General features: G+C 32.9%; 1 protein-coding gene and 1 pseudogene across 1 annotated transcript; both read left to right on the forward strand.

Annotated features, from left to right (window-relative positions):
* The first annotated feature begins 8,671 nt into the window (after window positions 1-8,671).
* Window positions 8,672-9,653, forward strand: LOC105777798 (geranylgeranyl pyrophosphate synthase, chloroplastic). Its single transcript, XM_012601265.2, is given in 7 exon segments — window positions 8,672-9,104; window positions 9,107-9,163; window positions 9,166-9,218; window positions 9,220-9,310; window positions 9,313-9,345; window positions 9,348-9,486; window positions 9,488-9,653. Coding segments are annotated over 7 exon segments (828 nt in total). The 5' UTR covers window positions 8,672-8,815.
* A 2,198-nt stretch (window positions 9,654-11,851) lies between these two features.
* LOC105775267 (geranylgeranyl pyrophosphate synthase, chloroplastic-like) lies at window positions 11,852-12,991 on the forward strand (annotated as a pseudogene).
* The last annotated feature ends 5,400 nt before the right edge of the window (window positions 12,992-18,391 follow it).

The raw sequence follows: 18,391 nt of genomic DNA on the forward strand, positions 1-18,391 counted from the left end.
AAATCTGTAGAATTGCGATTTGGTTCTTGTTTAGAATGGGTGCCAGCCTTAGCCTACAGACTTATAAACCAAGGATTATGTCCTATACCTTAGATTTTTTATGCAAAACGGGATTATGTGAAGAGGCTTGTATATGCTAGTGACGAGACTTGTATTGAACAAGTTAGGATGAATAGAACTGCCTTTTTTAAACTATGTGAGATGTTAGAATCGATAGGGGGATTGAAGTCGTCAAGGTTCATGCTTGTTGATGAGCAAGTAGCAATGTTTTTACATATCATCTCCCATCACTTGAAAAATCGAGTTATCAAGCATCACTTTAGAAGGTCCGGGGAAACTGTAAGCAAAGCATTTCATAGTGTTTTAAATGCTGTCATACGCTTACAAGATGTCTTATTTAAAAAGCCGGAGCCAATTACAGCCGATTCTTCTGACACAAGGTGGAAATGGTTTAAGGTAATGGACTGAGTTTTATATATAGCTTGTACAACATTTAGTTGACTTAGGTTTAAATTAGTATTCTAACACAAGGTTTTATATCATGTGATATAGAATTGCTTAGGTGCTCTTAATGGAACCCACATAAAGATTAGGGTGCCAACAGTTGATAAACCTAGATATCGAACCCGAAAAGGTGACATAGCAACAAATATGCTAGGTGTTTGTACACCTGAGATGCAATTTGTTTATGTTCTTCCTGGTTGGGAATGTTCAGTTGCCGATGGACGGGTGCTTCGATATGCCATTAGTAGAAGACATGGACTAAAAGTTCCTCATGGTACAGTGTATACTTAGAGGAATTTGAATTATTCATTAAGATCAAACTTTGTTTGCTGAATTAATCATTTTTTAGCCAATTTATTTTATAGGTTGTTATTATCTAGTTGATGCTGGATACACAAATTGTGAGGGATTTCTTGCACCATTTAGAGGACAGCGATATCATCTGAACGAGTGGCGTCAGGGTTATCAGCCAAGTTCTCCGCAAGAGTTTTTTAATATGAAACATGCCTCAGCACATAATGTCATTGAAAGATGCTTTGGCTTATTAAAACTTAGATGGGGAATACTTAGGAGTCCATCGTTTTATCCTGTAAGGGTGCACAATAAAATTATTATTGCATGTTGTTTGCTCCATAATTTTATTCAAACCCATATGAGTATTGATCCCATTGAAGCGGAGGTGGGATAAGGATTACCTAGTAATGTGGTGGATGACGATGAACCGAATATCACAAATATTCATCCATCGGATGCTTGGGCAACTTGGAGGATGGAACTAGCCAACCAAATGTTCGATGAATGGCAAGCATCTAGAAATTAGTTAGGTTTAGGGACAAATTCAGTTTGAATTGATTTGTTGATGTTATTTTATGTATCTACTTTATGAAACTTTGGTGGTCTTTGATTAAAATTCTGTCTTGTACTAAACTTTGTTGAATTATAATGTAATTATCTTTTCATTAAGCATGTGTTATAAATTTAAATTTAGTATTGAACTACCGATATAATATTATAAACTGTTCACCCAACAATTAAATGATATTCAAAATAGTAAATAATGTTAATTTGTTTTTTTTTTACTTAAGAACAATATGTCAGGTGTTCCACCAATGGGTGCTTCTTCTCAAGCTTCTCGAGGAAGTAAAAGAAAATGGGTTCCAGAGGAGGATGCAGCCTTGGTTTCTTGCATGGTGGATTTGCACAATGTAGGAACATTTAATGTCGATAGGGTTCAAAGCGGTTATTTGAACGAGCTAGAGAAAATGCTAGAAAAGGCTTTACCAAGAGCAATGTTGAAGGCGAAACCAAATATTGAATCTCGGTTTAGGTGCCTAAAAAGGGAATGGTCAATCGTCTACGACATGCTTAATGGCCAAAACAACAATGGTTTTGGTTGGGACGAGCATAATGACTCGTTGTTCTTGAAGATGCGCTTTGGGAATCCTATGTAAAGGTAAAATGTATTTCAAGTATTTATTTGTTTTTACAAAACTTATAACTAATATGATTTCCTCATTTTTTAGAGTCACAAAGAAGCCTCTCGGTTCGGACATCGTTCTTTCCCTTACTACAACCGACTTCTGCGATATCACGCAAGAGATCGGCGATGGGAAAGACGCTCAAACAATTCTTGATGTTCTTGAAGAAATACATCTTGAGGATGAGCGTATTACTGAGATATGAATGAAGAGAGAAACACATTCTATGATGCTGGTGACGTCTCTTTAGACGACATGGATGTTTCTGGTACAGATCCGCGAGGAGATAGAGACCAAGGGGGTTCCTCATATTCAAACAAGAGAAAGAAGAAATCTGATGCTCGTGATAATGTGTATTCTTCATTTGAGGAGGCGCCACTTTGTTGGGGAAAATCCAGCCGTTGGCGATCAAATCGAGAGGACTATGGCCTCCGAGGTGGTAGTTCACAGAAGTCGAGGAAAAGATGGAAGAAAGCTTCAAATTTATATTCACCTTATGGTCAATTGAAGGTTTAACCGACGATCAGCGGTATGATGCTTTGAGTAAAATTCCCGATCATCCAACTCAAATGATCGTTTTCTTTAGTTTACCTTCTGTTGCCCGATTTGAATGGGTCAGAAGATTTCTTTCTCACCATTAAATATCAATGTTCAAACTTTTGATATTGTAAAACACAATAACATATGGATTATGATGTACAATTTCATTTTCATCTAACCTTTTCTTAATATAAGTTAATTATGTTTATGCGAATATAATTCTCAAGTTATATATTGATTTTAGTAAATTCATATAAGAACATTTTATTATTAAGAATTTTATGAAATTATATATCATTGTTAAATTATATTTAATATTAATTATTTTAAATTGTATAAATTCATATAAGAAAATTTATTATCAAGAATTTTATGAAATTTAATATTAATTATTAAATTATATGTAATAATTATTATTTTAAATTATACAAATTCATAAAATATAATTTATTAGTTATAATTATTTTAAATTTTATTAAATCATATATTTTAAATAAAATATATTTAATATTAATTATTTCAAATTTTCATTTATAGTATCATATATTATGATTTGAGTAAATTCATATAAGAATATTAATTATTAAGAATTTTATTAAATTATATATTTTAATTATAATATATTTAATAATAATTATGTTAATTTATATTTTCAATATCATATATTATGATTTGAGTAAATTCATATAAGAATATTAATTATTAAGAATTTTATTAAATTATATATTTTAATTATAATATATTTAATAATAATTATGTTTAAATATGATTAAATTATTTATTATTGATATTAATAATCTTATTAAAATTTAAATAACAATAACAATAATTACCAAAACAAATTTCGCTAATTATTAAGAATTTTATGAAATTATATATTTTAATTAAAATGGGTTTAATAATAATTATGTTTAAATATGATTAAAATATTTATTATTGATAGTAATAACCTTATTAAAATTTAAATAACAATAACAATAATCATTAACCAAAACAAATTTATACTAAGGGTATTCTAGTCATTTTAGTTTTTTCCATTATGCTATTACACCTCTATTCCATTCAACCAAACACAAGATTACTATTACGCCTCTATTCCATTACATTCAACCAAACAGTTGATTTGCTATTACACCTCTAATCCAATACACCTCTAATCCAATACAGCGAACCAAACGCACTGTAAGTATTTATCACGTAAAACAGATGTTAATTAATAGAATTTATCACAGATTTCATCTTACTAGGTATCTAGGGAATTAGTACATAATCCTGAATAAAAAAACATCTCAAAGTCAGAAAAACCACAAGAAATAAGGAAACTCATAAAAACTTTAAAAGAAATTAAAAAGAGGTCTTCGATCTTAATAGGAATATGCTTCAGAGTTGGCTCCAATGGTGTTCTTCGAGTTTTTTCTTCAATATTCTTTGATGATCCATACATCTCTTCTTCTATTTGGTATTTATAGACTTTAGAATGCTCAGAAAACTTAAAATTTGCGTTTTTCCGTGTGTTTGGGAAGCAGGTTGCGAAATCGACACGGGCTAGCACATGGGTGTGTGTCCAGCCCGTTTGGCTCCTGAAACCTACTCTTTTTCTCCGATTTTCGCTCCTTTTGCTCCCAAATGCTCACCTAAGTATAAGAACATAAATTAAAAGGATTAGGAGCATTAAATTCACCAATTTGCATAATTAATCATAAAAAAACGCATTAAGAATGAGATTAAAATATGTTAGTTTTATCATTTATCAGCATGTAATTGTCTTATTTTTGTGTGTTGCATCTTATTATTCTGGTTCGGCAATTAGACCCGGTAAGGGGTGTTTCATGATGAAATTCTTGCTCCTAGAAAAAGAGATTCATAAAAAGGTGGCACTAGATACGTCGAGAAGAAAGGAAAAACTATGATGAAAAGTCCAACTTTAAAAAATTTTAATTTAGGCACTAACATTTGTATTTGTTCTTGTTTTGGTTACCCATCGTTAAATGAATAACGTAAATTATGATGTGGCTTTTTCCTAACTAGTATAATAACGCATTTAGTTCTCAATAATTACATATTCTACCAATTTGATCTCAATTCTAAATAATTCAATAAATTTAACCCTTCACATTTACAAATACTGTCAAATTAATCCTCAAACTTCTTTAAAAAGAGTTAGAAGAAAGAGAAGGATAAATCAACTTAGTTTTTTCAGGTTTCAACGAACACCCAACAATTAGATGTCAAGAGTATGATTTTTTTTACACTAAAATCTAAATAAGATTTCAACATTAGTAAGCAATTACATTCTTGGAAACAAGCTAGATTCAAAAGGTGCAACAAGTTTTGAATTAAAATCCTTTAATCGTGGTTAGCTTTTTAAAAACTAAAAGACTTTGATAAATATTGCAACATATAACATTTATTAAATGTAAAAATTTTAATAAATATTGAAGATTAGTCCGAAAAAGAAACAAAGGCTTTTATTCTTTGTTAGAGTTGTATTAACCCTAGTTACGAGCTTCTCCTATCAGTTCATTGACTTATTAGCTTCATTTTTGCTTTCTTTAATTAAGTGGTAGATGCCATTTAAATGATGAGAAAACGTGAAATAGAAAATTAATGGTCGTTTATCTGCAGATTTTCATAAAGGAAAACATGCATATTCTGCAACTATCATCATCATATATATTAAATTGTAGTATTTATTTTAATATTCTACTCCTGGGTTTTGTTTAAAACATGAAAAATTAAGTTATTTTTCCTTTTCTTTTCTCAATTTTTAAAAGAATTAGAGGATAATTTATTTGATAAAACTTGTAAATTTGAAGGCTTAAATTTATTAAATTATTTAAGGTTAGGGTCAAATTAATAGAATATATAAATATTAAGCACTAAATATGTTATTATACTAAATAAAAAAGGCCACATCATTATTTCCATTATCAATTTAACGACAAGTAATCAAAAAAAGTGAATCCAAATATTAATACCTAAATTAAAAAATTTTAAAATTAGATGACCAAACCAAGAAAACAAACATAATCGAGCCACGATTGATATAGTTTACCCGTAAATTTTAGGCTTATGGTTTTCCAACTCTTTAAACTAATGCAAGAAAAATAAAATAATTAAGAAATTAAATAGCGTAAAATTATCATAAATAAATTGAAATTGATGCAATTCTAGTGAACGTGGAGATATCATTAGTCCTTGTTAGTTTTTTAATCATTAAATTTTACATCCACCCAAGAGTTTAGGCCAATGTTCCAAATATTTCTGTCCATCCTTTAAATTGGTAAAACTTAACCTTTCGTTTGGGTATTCTTCAAATTAAGGATTTAGTTTTGAAGATGGATAAATGGGTCAATAACTTGTTGACACCATTTTTTTGAGAAAACGGGGTCGACTTGGATTTTGAAAATAAAACGAAAATGGGAGTCGCCACCAATCTTCTTTTTTTTTTGAGGTGTGATCGGGTCACCTCGAAAAGTGGTTGTTTTTAACAAACGATTTAATTTTTATTAAAACAACGATTTTGGTCTACGAAATTCAGAAAAATGGGTTCGGGAGTCGATTACGCACGAGGAAGGATTAACACCCTCGTAACGCCCAAAAATTGGTACCTAGTTGATTAGTTAATGTCTTAGTGTCGAAGATTGAAAACTTTAAAGAGATTTAGAGTATGATCCTTAAAAAACTCGAACGACATGGATTAAAATTTAAGAGGATATTTGGCTATTTAGTCGAACGAGAAATCGAAATCCAGACGTTAGGGCACATTCTCTCAATTTCCAAGCAAAACATTGCCTCGCTTTTAAAATTTCAAAAGGATATTCGACTATTTGGCCAAACGAGTAATCGAAACCCAACACGTTAGGGCACATTTTCTCGGATTTCCAAACGCGAAATATGGTCTTATTTTGAAAGTTTAAAAAGGGTATTTGGCTATTTTGGTCAAACGAGAAATCGAAACCCAAAGACGTTAGGGCGTTTTCTCGATTTCCCAAACGCAAAATATTACCTTATTTAGATTTTTTTTGATGTATGGTGTTAATATGCATAACAAAACGATAATGACTACGACAAGTTAAGCATAAACAATATAAATAATCAACAAAAATGAAATAAATAAATATAAGAGACGAATCAATCACATAACAACAAGTAAATAAACGAATGTAATTAAAATATCCTTTTGAAATGATAATAAACACGTAAATAAGTAAATAAATAATAATAACAATAAAGAAGATGAATAAAATTAAAAGATGTGAAAAGACATATGTATATTTATGTGGACATTTTTATAAAATAAAAAATGTGTATATATGTATATCATAAAATATATGTCAATATTATATAAAATATATGTATGTATGTACATATTTTAAAACGATAAATCATAAAAAATGTATATTTAGGAATTATAAAATATACATTATACGTTATAAGAACATATATATGCATATACATACGTCTTTTATATTTTATAATTTTAAAAATATATATATGATGTGGAAATTGATAATGGAAATAATGATGTGGCCTTTTTTATTTAGTATAATAACATATTTAGTGCTTAATATTTATATATTCTATTAATTTGACCCTAATTTTAAATAATTTAATAACTTTAAGCCTTCAAATTTACAAGTTTTATCAAATAATTTATCCTCTAGTTCTTTTAAAAATTGAAAAAGAAAAGGAAAAATAACTTAGTTTTTCAAGTTTTAAACAACACCTAAGAGTAGAATATTAAAATAAATACTACATTTTAATATATATGATGATAATAGTTGCAGAATATGCATGTTTTCCTTTATGAAAATCTGCAGATAAAAGATGCTTCAATTTCAATCCTTCTGAACGACCATTAATTTTCTATTTCACATTTTCTCATCATTTAAATGACATCTACCACTTAATTAAAGAAAGCAAAAATGAAGCTAAGAGTCCGAATTTTCTTGTGGATTATGGCTGTTGACATCATTTTTTTGAGAAAACGGGGTCGACTTGGATTTTGAAAATAAAACGAAAATGGGAGTCGCCACCAATCTTTTTTTTTTGAGGTGTGATCGGGTCACTTTAAAAAGTGGTTGTTTTTAATAAACGATTTAATTTTTATTAAAACAACGATTTTGGTCTACGAAATTCAGAATAATGGGGTCGGGAGTCGGTTACGCACGAGGAAGGATTAGCACCGTCGTAACGTCCAAAAATTGGTACCTAGTTGATTAGTTAATGTCTTAGTGTCGAAGGTTGAAAACTTTAAAGAGATTTAGAGTATGATCCTTAAAAAACTCGAATGACATGGATTAAAATTTAAGAGGATATTTAGCTATTTAGTCGAACGAGAAATCGAAACCCAGCACGTTAGGGCACATTCTCTCGAATTTTCAAACGCAAAACATTGTCTCGTTTTAAAATTTCGAAAGGATATTCGACTATTTGGCCAAACGAGTAATCGAAACCCAACACGTTAGGGCACGTTTTCTCGAATTTCCAAACGCGAAATATTGTCTTATTTTGAAAGTTTAAAAAGGGTATTTGGCTATTTTGGTCAAACGAGAAATCGAAACCCAACACGTTAGGGCACGTTTTCTCGATTTTCCAAACGCAAAATATTACCTTATTTAGAAAATTTTCTTTTTTGATGTATGGTGTTAATATGCATAACAAAACGATAATGACTACGACAAGTTAAGCATAAACAATATAAATAATCAACAAAAATGAAATAAATAAATATAAGAGACGAATCAATCACATAACAACAAGTAAATAAACGAATAGAATTAAAATATCCTTTTGAAATGATAATAGACACGTAAATAAGTAAATAAATAATAATAACAATAAAGAAGATGAATAAAATTAAAAGATGTGAAAAGACATATGTATATTTATGTGGACATTTTTTATAAAATAAAAAAATGTGTATATATGTATATCATAAAATATATGTCAATATTATATAAAAATATATGTATGTATGTACATATTTTAAAACGATAAAACATAAAAAATGTATATTTAGGAATTATAAAATATACGTATACGTTATAAGAACGTATATATGCATATATATATTTTCTAAAATTATAAAGTATAAAAGATGTATGTATATGCATATATATATATATATATATATATATATATCTCATCTTCAACTCCCAAAAGACGTAGCTTTACATCTCTTCCTTCGATATCCTCAGTCCTTACCAAAGAAGACGCAGTCATGGAAGAAGAACAAGACCCTCAATTACCAAGTTTTGATTTCAAACCATTCATGGTACACAAGGTTAATGCAGTTAACCAAGCCACAGACTCTACTGTTCCACTCGTGACCTGTTAAAATCCATGAAGCAATGCGTTACTCCCTTTTAGCCGGTGGCAAAAGGGTCCCCTAATTCTTTGTTTGGTACTGTGACCTTGTTGGTGGCAAAGAATCCATGGTTATGCCAGCAGCTTGTGCTCTTGAAATGATCCACACCATGTCTTTAGTCCACGATGATCTTCCTTGCATGGACAACGATGATCTTCGTAGAGGGAAACCAACTAACCACAAAATTTATGGCGAAGATATAGCCGTGTTAGCGGGGATGCTCTTTTAGCCTTTTCGTTTGAACATATATTTGTATCCACAGTTGGTGTCACACCGATAGGATTGTAAGAGCAATTGGGGAATTAGCTAAATCTATTGAAATTTGAAGGGTTGGCGGCTGGTCAAGTTGTGGATATAAGCGGTGAGGGTCTAACCAATGTAGGGTTGGATCATTTAGAATTCATTCATGTTCATAAAGCGCTCCTTTGCTTGAAGCATTTGCGGTTTTAGGGCTATTCTTGGTGGTGGTCGTGATGAAGATGTGGAAAAGTTGAGGAAATTTGCAAGGAATATTGGGCTTTTATTTCAAGTTGTGGATGATATTCTTGATGTAACAAAGTCATCTAAAGAATTAGGGAAGACTGCAGGAAAGATTTGGTGGTGATAAAGTGACTTATCCTAAATTGATGGGGATAAACAAATCAAAGGAGTTTGTAGAGAAGTTGAAGAGTGATGCATTAGAGTTGCTTCAAGGGTTTGATCCGAGAAATCGCTTCTTAATTGCTTTAGCTAATTATATAGCTTACGAGCAAAATTAGCTTCCTCTTGTGTTTGATAAAAGGGCTTGAGAAAGAAGCACGTTAGTAGTAATAATATTGTGAATAGTCTACTACAATGTTTATGTTCTAAAGCTCCCATCAATGGTACGTGGATGTAATTGTTAAATTCAGTTCTTCCTCAATTTGTTGGTCTTATGTACGAGTTCTTACTCTGAATCTGGAACTTTTTATCAATAAGTACAATGATAAATCTGGTGATTTCTTCTTTAGCAGTCAATGCAACAATGTTTCTTTGTGATATTGAAACCGTTAACAAGTACGTCTTGTTATTCTGTATCACTTGGGATGCAAGTGTTGAATATATACTGTTATTCCGGCTGGTTTTCATCATAAAAAACTTAATCACGTACGAAAAACACATGGTTAGACAGAACTTTTTACATTTTAATACATCATAACCATAACTGGTACAATTTTCTTCCCTAATTGCCGCACCAACTGCAGTTTCCAGTTGAAGAACCTTGATTCCATTGACCACCTGCAGCCAATTTTATAATTTAGAAATCAGAAATCCACTAGAGACGACATGGTAAGAAAGTGATACAAACCTTCAGGTTTGGAATGATCTCCATCTTAAGTGCATCAGCTTCCACAAGCCTCTTGATAGCATTCAAGTTGACCCACTTGTAACATTGATTGTTAGTACTAAGCCAAATAGACAATTCTAACATGTTAAGGCAATATGGCTTACAAATTGTTTGTATTGAAAATTTTAAACTTTTCTATAGACTTGAACTCATTGACTGTTACAAAGAGAAAATCATGTCACCTCAACCATAAAGTTTAATTATGCCCCAATCCAAACATTCATCTAAACATTGATCTCATTGAGTTTAATTCACAATATAACTTTTTTTAAAAAAATCTAAACATTCATCTCATTGGAGTTTTTAATTCATTGATTTGCCTCAAAATCAAACAAACCAATCAAAATGAACGTGCAAGTACCTAAAAGCATAAGTTCATAAAGCCATAAACCCTACCATATGTTGTGGTGACACTTGGTGGAAAACCAAAAGACACATTTTAAATGAAAAGCTTAATTCCTACCATGTATAACTACAACAAACTATTACGAGGTTATGGAAAATGTCTTACTTGATAACCATCATTTTATTTAATTTGTTGCTTTGGTTTGAAATAGTTAGAAAATTTCTAAATTGGAACAGAAAGTCAGATAATATAAGAAAAGAAGAAAATAAATAGATTCTAGACATTTGGGTTGATATGCTGACAATTCATAAACCACATCGTAATAAGTCAAAAAGAAATGTAAATACATAAAATAAAATAAAAAACATTATAAACAGATTTAACCAACAAGGAAATATGAAGATTGAAAATTTGGTTTAAATTTACGATCCTTTCGTTGCATTTCCATTCGTCTTTGTTACAATCTTCATCATTGTGGTTTTATAATTGTAATGTTGGTTTAAGTTTTGATGTATTTTTGCACATTGCATTGCATGATCGTTTGATCTTCCCTTCTATGTGGGAGTGAGAAACTAGTCCTTCATGAGGTTTTCACCTCCGTGTAGGATAGTGGATTGCTTTCGGGATACATCCGTACCTATGTCTTCGTGAGACTGTCATCTCCATGCAGCCATAGGGAAATGTATTCCCCTGAACTGAACTCGGTCCATATGAGCCTATAATGGGTGAGGATCAAGGAATCTGCCAGTTCGGGTACCCTTGCTTTAGAACTAAACCACATGTAGAAGACCTTAAGAGCCACCCTAGGTAGAACCACTTCAAACCCCTAGCGGTCACTCGAATAGGTTCTATTTATTCTTGCTTGCTTTTGCTTTGTACTAACTTGTTGTCTTTTTTGTTATGATTGCATTGCATTTTCATCATAAAAAAGAGGTCTTGATTCACGTTCAGTTGCTCTTCGGCTGTTATTAAAACTAATGTGCATCCATTCATTTTCTTATTACCTTCTCTTTTGTTTTCTTTCCCCCAACTCCTCCACTTAAGCAATCATTTTTGTAATACCTTCACTTTCCGTCAACTCTCCATTGTATGACTTTCCATACCCAGTTTTTTTGTTTTTGGAAAGTGGAATTTGCATTAGAATTTTGTCACTTTTAATTTGAATCCAGAAGTCGCTTTCGCTTTCATTCAAAATCCCTTTCTTAACAAGAAAACCCAATCTTCAGACGCTCAAAGAGAAAAAAAAAAAAAAGAAAGAATGGCTTCAGTGAATCTGGGCTCTTTGGTTCAATCATACTCCATTTTCAACCAAGCTTCCGAAACAATTCCAAGTCTTTTCCTTTACCAGATCCTTTCCTTCAATCCCTCAAGAATATCTCATCTTCAACTCCCAAAAGACGTAGCTTTACATCTCCTCCTTCGATATCCTCGGTCCTTACCAAAGAAGACGCGGTCATGGAAGAAGACCAAGACCCTCAATTACCAAGTTTTGATTTCAAATCATTCATGATACACAAGGGTAATGCGATTAACCAAGCCACGGACTCTACTGTTCCACTCCGTGACCCTATTAAAATCCATGAAGCAATGCGTTACTCCCTTTTAGCCGGTGGCAAAAGGGTCCGCCGATTCTTTGTTTGGTCGCTGTGACCTTGTTGGTGGCAAAGAATCCATGGTTATGCCAGACTTGTGCTCTTGAAATGATCCACACCATGTCTTTAGTCCACGATGATCTTCCTTGCATGGACAACGATGATCTTCGTAGAGGGAAACCAACTAACCACAAAGTTTATTGCGAAGATATAGTCGTGTTAGCGGGGATGCTCTTTAGCCTTTTCGTTTGAACATATAGTTGTATCCACAGTTGGTGTCACACCGATAGGATTGTAAGAGCAATTGGGGAATTAGCTAAATCTATTGAAATTTGAAGGGTTAGCGGTGGTCAAGTTGTGGATATAAGCGGTGAGGTCTAACCAATGTGGGGTTGGATCATTTAGAATTCATTCATGTTCATAAACTGCCGCTTTGCTTGAAGCATTGCGGTTTTAGGGCTATTCTTGGTGGTGGACGTGATGAAGATGTGGAAAAGTTGAGGAAATTTGCAAGGAATATTGGGCTTTTATTTCAAGTTGTGGATGATATTCTTGATGTAACAAAGTCATCTAAAGAATTAGGGAAGACTGCAGGGAAAGATTTGGTGGCTGATAAAGTGAAAGATTTGGTGGCTGATAAAGTGACTTATCCTAAATTGATGAGGATAAACAAATCAAAGGAGTTTGCAGAAAAGTTGAAGAGTGATGCATTAGAGTTGCTTCAAGGGTTTGATCCCGAGAAATCGCTTCTTAATTGCTTTAGCTAATTATATAGCTTACGAGCAAAATTAGCTTCCTCTTGTGTTTGATAAAATGGCTTGAGAAAGAAGCACGTTAGTAGTAATAATATTGTGAATAGTCTACTACAATGTTTATGTTCTAAAGCTCCCATCAATGGTACGTGGATGTAATTGTTAAATTCAGTTCTTCCTCAATTTGTTGGTCTTATGTACGAGTTCTTACTCGAATCGGAACTTTTATCAATAAGTACAATGATAAATCTGGTGATTTCTTCTTTAGCGATCAATGCAACAATGTTTCTTTATGATGTTGAAACCGTTAACAAGTACGTCTTGTTATTCGTATCACTTGGGATGCAAGTGTTGAATATATACCGTTATTCCGCTGGGTTTTCTCGTTGTATCTTTTGACATCTTGCCCGCCATAACACCGCCAACGCAATTTCTTTACCTTTTTTTTGTAAAGAAACCATCTGTGTTAACAAATGCTTTTGATAGGCTATGGATATCTGTTCTATATGAATATATAAGCTATGTAAATTGTGTTTGGATGTGATATGTCAAGTATAAGTATATATATTTGTTTTTCTTGTATTTGGACCATTTTAGTGTGTCATGTTTTCATTATAATACCTCCACTGAATGTGTCCTATACAGATTTCGAATATAAATAGTTGAAAAAGTTTTTCAAAAGCTTGTTTTATTCAGAGAAGGACATGAGCCTGTTAGTTAAAGAACAAAGTGGAAAGTTTCAGATAAGCATGAGCTAGTGGAATTTTCTTTTGGTTGGTGCATTTGGTTTTTAAAAAGTGATGAATTGCTGCACTAAACTGCAGATTATTGTATTGTCTTCAATTGTTAAGATTTTCTGAAATAATTATATCCAGAACGATCCGGCGTCAACTATGATACATGACTGATGGACTGTCAGTCTCAACTCCTTAAACCTTCCTAGAACAAGGGTATTTCTTGTCTGACTAGGTAACCTTTTGAAGCTTTTGCTGTAATGGCCCAAATTTGAGGTTATCGGAACAGTAGTTTCGGGACCACAAATCCGATGAGAAAAATTTTATTTTTCTTATATTTTTATGGTCTACAATTTCACAAAATGATTTCGTGAAAATTTCGTTCGAAAATTTCGACGTTTGGGCACTCAATTTAGTTAAAAGGACTAAATTGTAAAAAGTGCTAAAGTTGAGTTCTACATGTTAGAGGTGTCCAATTGTTATGAAACTTTAAATTGGAGGTCCTTATATGGTAATTATACCATTGGTAACTTGGTAGACAAAAATGGACATGAGATAAGTGAAATAGAAAATTTTTAAGTTAGGGGCAATTTGGTAATCTAGTAATTAAAATGAATTAAAAGGGAAAAAGATGGCAAAAATCATCATCTTCTTCATTAGGACGAAATCAGCAAGGGGGAAGCCATAGTTAGGGTTTTCAAGCTTCCAAGCTCCATAGTAAGTGATCCCAAGTCCCGTTTTTAATGTTTTTTTTACGTTTTTGGAGTCCCGGTAGCTTAATTTAGCTTATTCTAGCAATAATTTAACCTAGGGCTTATATTTGGAAAAATACCCATAGGTGAAAAGTGTTTATTTTGATGTTTTATGATAGAATATGAAGCTATAAATTATGTTAAACAACTTTTGCTAAGCGATTTTAAGTGAAAACGAGTAAAACGACATAATCGGTAAAAATACCTAATGTTCATAAGTACATGTTAGAGTGGGAATTTGATGTTGCCATAGAAGGGGAAAATGTTTAGAATGTTATAAAACATAAGAATAAGAGATGAATTTTAATTTCCGAGCCTTGGGGCAAAAATGTAATTATGTAAAAGTTTAGGGGTAAAATTGTAATTTTGAAAAAGTTAGAGTCGAGGGCTGTTTTGATGAATGTGATTATTAAATAAGTTAAATTTACTATTTTAGATCAAGAAGTACGAAACTCGAGGTTAGACAAATGGAAGAATAAAGTTGAAGACTAGTTTGGTGAATTTGGCTATAATTGGTACCGAGGTAAGTTTACGGTAAATAAATGTAATATTTCAATATTTATTATTAATGCTGTTAATTTCCAGCAATTATAAATTTATTTTATGAATTTATTTGATGATGATCCAAGCATGAAATGATAGAGAATTAAAATTTAAAAGTCCCGTTGATACATAAGGATGGTACTGGATACGAATGTCATGACATTTGGGTAAAGAGATCTCATGTAAGACCATGTCTGGGACATGGCATTGGCATCCTTAAGATCATGAGAGGTCCCATGTAAGACCATGTCTGGGACATGGCGTTGGCACCGAGATGAGAGGTCCCATGTAAGACCATGTCCTGGTCATGGCATTGGCACTGAGATGAGAGGTCCCTATAAGACCATGTCAGGACATGGCATGGGCACCAACATGAGAACATCCCATGTAAGACCATGTCTGGGACATGGCTTTGGCATGTTATTATCGAAGAGACCCGAGTATCCTTATTATTCCAATGTAGCTCAACGGGCTTGTAAACGAATCATGTTCATGAAAGTTCGGTTTAAAGCATAAATGGCAAGCTCGTAAGTTGTAAGACTTAAGAACTTATTATACTATCAATTGATGTTCAACGATGCAGCAAGAGTTGAGTAAGTTATGCACACAAGTATTCTAAGTAAACAAGTAAGAGAACTAGTATGAGATTAACTAAAGAGTAAACTAGAGATATAGTCACTTGAGTTTAATTATTTGTATGTAATGTTGTTATTTATTTGCTAGTAAACTTACTAAGCTTTATGCTTACTTCTTTTATTTCTCTTTCTCTTATAGTATTGCAAAGCTACTTCAAGGATCCTAAAGAAGTCGGAGATCGTCCACACTATCAACCACAATCGCTTTCGGTATTTTATGTCAAAACACGTTTGAGTTATGGCATGTATAGGGATTTAGTTATTTTGTATGTTTGTAATGATGATTTTGCTAATGAGTGATGTGTAAGTATTTGATGATGTATGGTCATTAAAATGGTTAAGGATGAAGGTGTTTGTTGTTATGAAAGATTAGGTGATAAATTATGCATGGAAATCATGAAAGGATAAAATTTTGCAAAGAAACAGAATTCAGGCAGCACAGTGACGTGAATTTGAAAAATCACCTAGGATGGTATAAAATGAATTAGAGGGTGAATGATATATGGAATTAAATATTGTTGAGTCTATTTTCATGGAAAAATAACAGTGTAGCAAAAGGAAATTTATATTTTAAGATATGTGAATTTTAGTAAGATAGGGTCAGAACTGTTTTGGAGTCCCTGTTCTGAGTTTAGAAAATAATTACAAATTGTAAAAAATGGTTATGAGTTGAAATTTACATGCTTAGATTCCTTAATGAGTCTATTTTCTGTAGGAACAAGTGGAATAGCATATGAAAATCCTATAACAAGAAAAGTTATTTTTAGTAACAAGAGGTCAGAATAGTCGAATGGTGAAATAGGAGAGACTTTAACTAATAAACTGTACTAATTGGCTGAACCAAAAATTCTAAAAATTTTATGGTAGGAAGATATATGAGTCTAGTTTCAAGGAAAATTTACGGAGTTAAATTTTGAGTTCTGTAGCTCAAGTTATAATTAATTTAGTGACCGCTGCGCAATTGGACAGCTTTGCTGTAAATAGTGAAAATAATTTGCAAAAGTAAATTTTTATGCTCCGAATTAGTAAGATAAGTTAAGTAATGCCTCGTGCTCGACTCCGAAAACGGTCTCGGGTAAGGGGTGTTACATTTTGTTGGTATCAGAGCAGGTTTAGTCAATTCTCGGAAATATGCAGTATGAATAAGAGTCTACCTATACATGCCATACTTATATATTTTGATAGTGTGACGACTCCTGACGATTTTAAAATGTTTTCTTTTATAGTTATGGATCCTGAACGAGCTAGTACAAATGAAGTAGAGAGTAATGCGCCTATTCCCGCAAAAGGGACGGTGCCATCAGATGTTAATGTTAGTGAAAGACCTGCATCAGATAGACAGGGAGGAGGAGCTAGAGAAGCCTTCTTCCAAGCCATGACTGATTGGTTTGCCGAGTTCGTTCGTACGAATCCGGCTATAAGACCTCCACCCCCTCAAGAATCACAGGTTCCCCATGTAGCTTCCCATTGCAGTATAGTTATCGTGGAGAGACCACTGTTGATAAGATTAGGAAGCAAAATTTGAAGAATTTCGGGCTACCAAAGATGATGATGCAGAAAAAGCAGAATTTTGGCTTGAGAATACAATCAGGGTTTTTGAAGAATTATCTTGTACACCGGAAGAATGTATGAAGTGTGTTGTTTCACTTCTTCGAGATTCAGCTTACCATTGGTGGAAGACCCTCGTGTCAGTAGTACCAAGTGAGAGGGTTACATGGGATTTCTTTCAAGAGGAGTTCCGAAAGAAGTACATCAGCCAGAGATTTATAGATCAGAAAAGGAAGGAGTTTCTTGAGCTAAAACAAGGTAAAGTGTCTGTGACTGAATATGAACGCGAATTTGTCAGACTTAGTAAGTATGCACGGGAATTTGTGTCCACTGAAGCTAACATGTGTAAGAGATTTGAAGAAGGACTTAATGATGATATTCGATTATCCGTGGGTGTCCTGGAAATTAGAGAGTTTGTTGTTTTGGTTGAGAGAGCTTGTAAAGCAGAAGATTTGCTAAAAGAAAAAGAGAAAGGCAAAACTGGAGCTGAAGCGCAGGATACAAAGAAGAGGCAGATGAGTAAATCATTTCAGTCTATGTCTAAGAGGCCTAGGGAGCTCTCTAGCAGATCATATTTTCCAGCTAGATATCCTGGCCGAAGCAGGGGCAGAAGATTTGAGGGTTCTAGAGCTCAAACCACTACAGTTGCCAGGCATCTTGGCAAGACTCAACCTCCTAGGCCGGAATGTCCTCAATGTGGGAGACGCCACCCCGGAGAGTGTAGAGCAGGTGAAAATGTTTGTTTCAGATGTGGAGCGTCCGATCACTTTATTCGGGATTGTCCTGAAACAGCTAAAAGAGAAGAGATAACGAGTGTGAGATCAGGAAATGCTCCTACCAGAGGTAGACCGCAGAGAAATCCAGGAGTGGGAGCGAGTAATAGGAGTGCATCCAGAGATTCAGCAGCGAGATCAGATGTTAGAGCACCCGCGAGAACATATGCTATTCGTGCTCGTGAAGAGGCGTCCTCTCCTGATATAATTACGGGTACATTTTCTCTTTATGACACTAATGTTATTGCATTAATTGATCCTGGCTCTACACATTCATATATATGCACGAAATTAGTATTTGTTAAAAATTTGTCATTGAACCCATCAATTTATGGTTAAAGTCTCTAACCCCCTGGGCCAGTTCGTGATGGTGGATAAAGTTTGTAAAAATTGTCCACTGATGATAAAAAGTATTTGTTTCCCGGTTGACTTGATGTTATTGCCTTTTGATGAGT

This window comes from Gossypium raimondii, chromosome 10, assembly GCF_025698545.1.
Source record: "Gossypium raimondii isolate GPD5lz chromosome 10, ASM2569854v1, whole genome shotgun sequence".
Lineage (NCBI taxonomy): Eukaryota > Viridiplantae > Streptophyta > Magnoliopsida > Malvales > Malvaceae > Gossypium > Gossypium raimondii.